The sequence below is a fragment of the Olea europaea genome, chromosome 2 (genome assembly GCF_002742605.1).
Source record: "Olea europaea var. sylvestris chromosome 2, O_europaea_v1, whole genome shotgun sequence".
In the NCBI taxonomy this organism is placed as follows: domain Eukaryota; kingdom Viridiplantae; phylum Streptophyta; class Magnoliopsida; order Lamiales; family Oleaceae; genus Olea; species Olea europaea.
This window is the reverse complement of record NC_036238.1, coordinates 21,109,562-21,118,813: the sequence shown is the minus strand read 5'-3', so window position 1 is coordinate 21,118,813 and position 9,252 is coordinate 21,109,562. Positions and strand designations below refer to the sequence as shown.

General features: G+C 32.6%; 1 protein-coding gene across 2 annotated transcripts; it reads left to right on the top strand.

The window, feature by feature from the left end:
- The first annotated feature begins 5,507 nt into the window (after window positions 1-5,507).
- On the top strand, window positions 5,508-8,648 carry LOC111366148 (SHUGOSHIN 1-like). Of its 2 annotated transcripts, none has more exons than XM_022986846.1 (10): window positions 5,508-5,795; window positions 6,280-6,510; window positions 6,597-6,634; window positions 6,771-6,879; window positions 7,002-7,025; window positions 7,138-7,206; window positions 7,301-7,342; window positions 7,798-7,894; window positions 7,971-8,016; window positions 8,142-8,648. In XM_022986846.1, exons 2-10 carry the CDS (start codon window positions 6,331-6,333, stop codon window positions 8,443-8,445), a joined length of 909 nt encoding a protein of 302 aa, XP_022842614.1. In that variant the 5' UTR covers window positions 5,508-5,795; window positions 6,280-6,330; the 3' UTR covers window positions 8,446-8,648. The 2 variants fall into 2 exon arrangements, with proteins under 2 accessions (XP_022842614.1, XP_022842606.1); XM_022986838.1 differs by having other exon boundaries at window positions 5,509-5,795; window positions 6,344-6,510.
- Window positions 8,649-9,252: the final 604 nt, after the last annotated feature.

Sequence of the window (9,252 nt, the reverse complement as noted above, 5' to 3'; positions counted from 1 at the left end):
AGAAAAAAAAACAAACAACAACAAAGAAAATGAAAAAAAAAAAAAAAAAAAAAAAAACCACCATCTTCTCATCTTATTCAGTACTCCCAACCATTTTCGTTGTGATTAGGCAATCAAAATGATGGTAAATTATTGTACCACTTCCATTAATTTTTGGGTCTTGTTCCATATTTAACAATTTGAAACTTGTTGTAAATGAATTATGTTTTGGTTACATAAAGATCAATGGCAATGAAGATGAAACTAGAAGACGCACACAACCTGTCTAGGTCGAATATAAAAACTATATAAGTAACTATAAACAAAACATAATCTAGTATATTAACTGTAATCTACGACTTAATTATAGCATGATCCAACCTACATTAAATAAACAAGAACAAGATTGAATTATATTGATGCATTATGCTAAATCTTCGACAAGTTTGGTAGAACCCATGATGCTTTGAGCATGTCAACAATAATCTACCTGCTAATGATGATCAGAAGTTTTAGATATGCAATTATTTTGCTGCAAGAAAAGAGGAATAAGTCAAAATGTCAATTATTCGGACAAAATAATTACTTTTTTTTTTTAAAGTAAATTTTCGCATAATTATTTTGCTACAATGTGCTTGCAACAATTGATATCGGTACAGTGATTCTTATGATGAACACGAAGATTTGGAGAGCTCTACTCTCAGTAGATATTGGTGCTATGGATATATTTATATTTTCTTTTTCTTTCCTTTCTATTTCCTCTTTTATCGCTAAACTAGTTATTTACACATTATCCAGAAAATATCGCTTCACGTCCATTGCATAAATATTTTGATGGTAAAAAATGGATGGTTTTGATCCGTTAAGGACCATGATGCAACAATCTTAAAAGTTTGACATTAGTCGGATACAAGACAAGAAGGTTGAATAACAAAGATTCTGCAAAACCACATAAATTTGACATGTAACAACAAGAATGAGATAAGAATTCATATGTCGTAAATTTCCTAAAAATAATTTTTTTCGTTTGAATATTTGGCTTCTTGATTTAATCTGAACACACTTGTATTTAAGGGTGAGATCTACAAAATGAATTTAAGCAGTGAGATCTACAAAATTTAAGTAGATGACTTGGAAAGTGCTAGTTTCAGTTAAAGTCTGATTCCATTATATCTTACATTGAAATACGAGGAATCATGTCAATTAAGAGGATGGATGATTTGTAAAGACTCGTTGAAAATTGAAAGGAAGGGGTAAGGCAATCTTTTACAATAATCATGAGTCAAGACTTCACTATTTGAGTACCATATTCTTACAAGTCAATACAAAATAAATCCGTGATTGTCATGAATTTCTATTTTAATCAAGTTCGTACGAACATATAGTCAAATGACATTGTGACAATAATGTTCCTCATGCATGACCTATCGCCCTAGTTTTGGTTTGTCTAGAGAATTAAAGCAAAAAAGCAAGACAATTTATTTATTTTTTTTTTTTTTTAAACTTTAACTAAAGTTATGGGATCCATGTCACAAAGTATGGGAAATTACGCTCGACTCTTGAGCATGTTATCACATTAGTAAAGCAGAACGAGTTTGTTTCATTAAGAAATATCTGCATCCATTTCTTGATTTATCTCACATTCTCACACCCGTGCATGAGTGGCTAATCAATATTAAGCCCCTATTTGGTTCAACTAAAATAATTAATTAAAATTTAGATTAAAGTCAACAATTAATTTTAACAACATATTTCATAAAATTCATAGCTTTTCAACCACACGTTTCTTCAAATTTTATCAAAATTTACTAAAAATTTGATTTTTATCTAAATCAATTAAACTAAATTATATTGAAATTACAATATAAAAAATGCTACCTTACTTTTATTTATAATATTATGTATTAACAAATACATATCACCGACACAATAATAGTGTTTCGGGCTAGGATCAACGACAAAAAAATATATTAATTATTACAAAAATAAATTCACTTCGTTAATAAAAAAATTAACACCAAAGTTTAACATTAAAATATGGAAAAGTTTACATGTACATAATTATTGCACATAATGTGATGTGTCAATCATCCGATTGTTGATGTGAAAGTGTGAGATTTAAATTAAAGGCTAGATCCAATGTTACATGAAATTATGGACACTATTATGTAGAGAATTATGTACATGTAGTACTTCCCTTAAAATATAAATCCACCTTTAGTGGGGATTGAGTCCTCGCCCTGTCCCATACCATTCCGCCCAGATACCATCCTTACTGTTATGATAAGCATTTATGGAAGTTTGAAACTCAGTTATTAATAGAGTAGGATTTTGTCATCTTTCTAGTTTCAAACAAGCAAACCAAAGATCAAAATTTCTAGTGCTTGTTTGGTTAAGCTCAAAATTTTCACTATAATGTGAATTTCTTTATATGAAATATATTCACTCATAAGATTTATTTAACTGAGCAACTTTTGTAACAGAAATGTGATTTGCCCATAATTTTAAAAGCTTTAATTGAGCTATCAAACTTGTCTATCAAATCTTGGTCAGCATAAGCTAAGCTAACGAATGGTACAACATGGTGACGATAATAAAAATAATTAAAGAGAGACTTTGGGGTGCAAAATTCCATTCTTTTCTGTGCCAACTTTAGCAAGTTGGCTTCGAGAATCAAATTGCTTTTGGCTACTAAAGACTTAAGAATCTAATATCTTTCTTACTAAAGCTTCTTGTACACCATGCAGCCCTCTCACATTGTAAAGGGGTCCATATGAATATTATATTTATGGACCCCTCATTGTGAGAGGGTTGTATAACATTTATTGCTGTACACGCAGCACAACTATATCTTTCTACTTGGGATCATGATCATATATGCAAACGCTATCCAATTTACAATATATATATATATATAGAGAGAGAGAGAGAGAGAGAGAACTTTCAATTTTTCGATAGGAAAATCTAAAATCTCCACAAATTATTTGAGTTCCATTAAATGTAGTGAGAAATATTATTTTAGAAAAAAAACATTATGCATATACGCAACCTTCTAATTTGTTTTTAGGAGGTGGTTCGGTGTGACATTTGTTCAAAGGATTAAAAAAAAAAAAAAAAAAAAAAAGAGAGACTACAGTGTAAAAGTTGATGGCCTACACCCAGCGTCCTAATCATACTTTTCATCATAATACGTCAGTATAATATTTTTTTCGATTGGTGGCCACTTTTGTATTCGCTATCTTGAAGGAGATTGTGTAAATTTATTATTGGACCTGAAGTTTCAAAAGTTCATATATATCTTATAACTCACAATTTTAATGTATCCAAAATCGTCTCCGACATACTCCCTTGAATAGATATTCAATTTCATATTACTCAAATCATATTTTCAATTAATTGTTGAACCAAATTCTTATTTCACACCCGACCATGCATGTTTACGAGAATTGACTTTCCTGCAAAAAATAAAAAATAAAAAATTCGAGGCCTCAAATTTCCAAGTTAAGACCTAAACCTTGTTCACATGAACACAGTGTTGATAGTGATAATCTACGTGTATTTGTGTTAGAAGGAAGTAATGCTTTTATGCATTGCGCCTCGACAGAGAAAAAGCTGAATCAGAAAGGCGATTGGCGCAGCTAAAGTATTTACCAAGTCGAAAAGTTAACAATAACTTTGTCCCAAGAAGAAAGTATCCATTTTATCCTCTCAAGATGGATTTGTTATTGTACTAATCCACTTGTACAAATATTATATTTCATATTCAAGTTGAATTAGATTAACAAAAAACTGTCTTTTTTAAGCATTTGATTAAAAAAATAAAAATAAAAAATTTGAATACATTAAAGACAAAGTCCTGTAATTTTATTTATTTAATTTTTTTTTTGCACCATGCTTCTGTAATGCTTTCGATACATAGTCCAGTGGTGCAAAAAATAGGAGTGAGGTTATTTCACGCCTTGTTGGCAACCGTAGCATGGGGATTCGATTCCTAAAACATGGAATTGGACTCCTTGTAGATGCAGTGTACATGCAACTCTTGTTCTCTAACCTGTTGGGGGAACATTCCGTAATTTACCTCCCTCACAAAACTCCAAGAATGGGGTGGTGGGGGCCATCAAGATTGGAGTTCAACTTTTATATATGATATATTATTGTGTTTTTATCCTTTTACTTTTCTGAGTCACATGACTCCGCACCCTTTGTAGCAATATTATGGAACACGGCAATATAGGTATGCAAGCTACGAGTTGTGTAGCAGAAATTTTTCAGAATTTTATATTTTTAGAATTTTTTATAAATAATATTTAATTAAAATTCTTATTTCCCATATTTTGAGGGCTAAAAACATTCAAAGCATCGAGAATATATTTTAGTTTTTATGTTATAAATTTAATCTTATTTTCGAAAATGCATTTTCAAAAATATTAGACCTAACAAATTTTGAGTATTTTGCAAAACTGAAAACATCATAAAAAGACAAACCAAATGCACTCTAATCATTTGGACAAAAGAATCACATTTTAATCTTTGTCACCTCACGTTAAGGAAAACATTTAATAGAATCCAAGTTATGGGATTCTTGGATATAAATTGTGTTAAACGATAGTTTCTAATTGGAATGAGTTTTTTCTCAAAATGTCAATCACATGCAATACTCCCTTGTGCTCATCCTAATTTTGGATTTATAGTCCATGTTTAGTGGAAATTAAATTTAAATTTTATAATTATATATTTTATGGGGTGCACAATTTTTCAATCACATATTTATGAACTTGATTTTTTATTTATGTTATTTTTAGTGTGCTTATATCACCCACCTATTGCATATGTAACACGTCTCTTGTTAACCTCGCCATTTGTTTGATTTTTCTAATATATAGAGAGAATCTTAGGCTTTAAAATGGGAGGCTAAGAAATAGTTGTAATTCATTCACATTGCACGACCTTTGATAATATATGGGGATATAAGTTTCCAAAACTATTGCTTATATCTCCAGTCCTATTAATTATTATGTATGTAGTATGATGGTCACCAACATTTCACATGAAACATTCCAGTGTCAATATTTTAATTTAGTTGCACTGTGGTCCTTAATATATCAAAGCCGTCCATTTTACCATTGTAATCTCATCTGCAAAGCATGTGGAGCGCTGAGTAAATACCGATAATTGAAAGTATGCACCAATTGTCTTCCACCTTAGTCCCTTTGTCTTCTACATAGTTGACTTCATAGATCTATTGAAAGTATGATCCTATTTGTCACAAGAGTCATCCCGAAAAATTCTTTGAACTAACACCAATTGTTATACATTGTAAGTAGTATGCTTACTCTTAAAATGACTCGTGAATAAACGCGAACAAAATATTAGTGCTATTTATGTCAATTTTGCTGGGACCATCAATAATAAATATTTAATTTAAATGATGAACTATCAGTGCTAGTTATGTCAATTTTGCTTTCTGTAACAATTGCCAGCCCAAACCTTTTTCCAAAATGGATTCGGACCATATCGGTTTATTTTTTTTCTGCTACCGCGCTTATTGTAAGATTCAAAGTAGGTTAGGAGTTTGCTTCGGAAACTCCAGACCGCCCTATTCATTTTCCCTCCCCATTTCAATTCAATTTGTGATTCAGAAACTCTCTTTCTCACTCACACTCGCACACCGAGAGAGAGAGAGAGAGAGAGAGAGAATGGTAATAATATAGATTCAGGTCCGTCGAACAATTTCAGAAGAGAAGTGTATTAAGGTTCGAAGTGGAAAATGGAAGGTTTTGTGTTTCGTGGTTCGGAGAATGCTGTGTCAGCCGGAGGTACTTCTTGATTCTAGTAATTCGTGATTATTTTTTTCTGGTCAATTTGATTTTTTTACTAATATCAAAACCCTGAGCTTTTTCAATATGTATGTGAACCCTATTTTTGTTGTACTTGTATGCTTTTCTGCGAAATTCACTTGTTCGTTGTCTCGATTCTTGACCATATTCGTAACTGTATGGTTTACAACGTCATTTTGGCTTAAATAGTTTTTTTCGCTCTGAAGTGCCTATAAGGGTTTGGGGCTTTGCTTTTAGCTCTTCGCGAAATTTCAGCGAGATTGGATAATTGAACTTATAATGAATTTTTAAATATTTCGGGAAATTATTCAATTTGACCAAAGAATCCTAATAATCTGTGCTATAGATATAATTGTGAATTTGTGGTGGTGAGTAGGGCTTTAACACTTTAAATAAAAGAATATGGTCATTTTCTAATTAATAATTATCTCCGAGTTCTATTTTCTGGGTTTGTCTGCTACAGAAATTATATGGTCTTGGGGGTAGTAGTTGTTGATTGGTTTTACATTTCTGGATGGGAACTCTAGATAAACTTAAAGGTGAAAAAACAACGATGCCATGTCCTGGAAGTGTGGCAAGGCGAAAGCTTGCAGACATTAGCAACATGCCACAAAAGTATAGGCCCTCATTTCAAGATGATAAACCACAATCTACTTCAAGAACTACTAAAGAGTATATTGACCAGCTCCAAAAGGTAATCCATTCGTGAGTCTTGTAATCTGAATGGTCATTGTATTTGTTTATGTGTCTATGATTTTCTAAATTGCAACTTTGCTTCAGGAACACTTGGCTCTAGTAACGATGCTGGCACAGAGAAAGTATCCTCTTTGGATTAACTTTTTCTTTCAATCTTTGCTTTTACTTGTCACTATTTTTCATTGCTGGAACGTCTTTTGGTTTTGATTAGCCCTGTACACTGGTTGTCATTGTATTCCTTAAATATTTTCTTGACAGCAAAATCATTGAACAGAGTGGGATTGAGTTAGACAGACTGCGAGTAAACCTGCTTAAAATGCAGGAACAGAATCAACAACTTGCCCTGTCCAACACCCAAATGCTTGCGGTCTGTTTTTTCTTTCCTATAATTTCCACAATTGATAGATTGGATCTGTTGTTGCATGCAATCATTTTCTCGATAGGTTGTGTATTTTAAGGCTGATATTCACTGCTTCATTGAATCTGTAGGAAATAAATTCAGGTAAAGATCGGGTATGTTCTCGACTACACAAGCTGTTCTTTTTCTTTTTGAATATCTATTTTTCGAGTCCACATGTCATTTATTTGGAACCAGTATGTTTGTTTGACGCTGTAAACATTTCAGTTGAGAGCATTACAACATGAGCTTGGATGCAAAAATGGTTTGCTAAAAGCAAGGCAGTTGGAGCTTGAGGTAGGTATTGCAATTTTATGGCGTTCGTAGCAGCAAAATAATCAGTATTTTTTTTTTTTTGGATTTATTGATTTTTTTTTTTTTGTTTAAGCAGGAAAAAGCAAGAACGAAACCTTGCCAAGATGTTGATACTGAGGTGTAAGAGTTTATTTGTGAACGATTTAGTATCTTCTGTTCAACATGCACTGATACAAATACGTGTGTCTGACGCGATACTTGTCAGATACGTTGACACACGATCTTTCAAAAAATTACTGACACGAAACTTCGCTGACACATTGAGTAAAATTTTTGAAGTTTTTCATTTATGTAGTATAATTTAGCTTTATACTTACTTTTAATTTTTCTTGTTGAAATTTTTTAAATATAAATATCTAATATCTATTTATTATTTACTAATAACTTTGAGTTTAAAATATATAATATTTTTAATAAAAATGAAAAATATTTATGATAGAGTGTTCGAGGAGTGTCAATATCGACGTGTGTCCAAAACACATTGGATACGGACACGCTACCCTAGTTGAAGTGTTTGTGCTATAGAGACTTTAAATGTTTAATCCATGTTATGTCTGCTTAAAATTTCTGAAGGTGAATTTGATCAAATATGAAGAACTAGGTGAGATTTTGAAAGAAGATAGAGGAGATAAAGAACCTCGAAATTCAAGGAAGAGGGCACAATCATACTGTAAGTACATTTTCTAAACTGCTTCATTTAAGTTTAAGAAGGAAGATTGGCATGCTAACCCCTTAGGCTATTCTAGGTTCGTCCGAACAAGTTCAATCTAAGGATAAGGCTGAAAAGAAAAGGTTTTCTCTGGTCACTCTTACATAGTCCAGATATAATCCTAAAACATAGTTTCTCATTATATTGCAGAAAAAGCCTTGCTTGATTTTATCCCTTCTCCCCTGCTTTTTTGGGGTTGTTTTGACAGGTCCTCTGTGAGGAGGCAATCTGCCAGGTTTAAAGCTGAAGAAAAAGAGCCGGCTGAGGATTTGTTCGAGATACGTGATGCCAGATTTCCAGTATGTTCGTTGTCCGATGATCCAGTCCTGGAAAATAGTTCAATTTCAGTAAGTGGAGCAGTAAACAATGAAGTTGAGGAATGCATTTCTGCGCCAATATATGAACCTCAACAGTTTGGAAGATCTTCTCTTTGCAGGCCATCACGCCAAGCAGCCAAAAAGGTCCAATCTTACAAGGAAATCCCACTAAATGTTAAAATGCGCAGAACTTAGTAGTAATACTTTTGTAATTACAATTGAGACATAATGGTAGTGGGGGCCAATCGCATTATCATCCTTTTAACCAGACATGGCTTTTTTAATATCAACTGTACTGACCAGTGCAATCAGAAGGTGCTTTTCTCAATTTTGTATGTCATGCAAAAATGTTCTGAATGAAATGTACAATCTTAGCTTAACTACTTCATTTTACATTATATGCTTCAACCTTCCTTTCTGACCTTAATTTAATTTCTTTGTGCAATGATACCTTCTGAGGTCAGTATGTTGTCTCAACAGTTCACAACGTTCTGTAGCTTCAATCTATGCCCATTCTATGTAAGCCAGCTGTACCTGCATGACTCTTCCTTCGTTAACTTCACAGTTGTTGTAATATTGCTATTCTATTCCAATGCTTCTACAGCTGTTTTAGTCTCTTGAATTTTAATCCATAATTGCTCCATATCATCATTCTATTAAATTTTTGTCCCGGACCTTGTATTTAAATTATAAAACCTTTCCAATGCTCAGATTAAACCTAGATTTTTATTTATTTGACTCCAAATTAGGCTGATTTTATATTTAGATCTGAGTACGACCTTGGCCTCGGCCTATGCCCCACGGTAAATACTATGCTAGTCAATTGTTAAATTTGGGAGTGATTCGATTTGTGCCACGCATTGATCTAATGCACGTACATTACAGAGTTCCTATTTGTGCATTGATGTCATTATGACTGGAATTCTCATGCCTAGTGGCCAGTAGAGGTGTAAATTGGGTCTTGTTGGGCTGGCACTGTTTGGTTTCGTAGGTAGCCCGGCT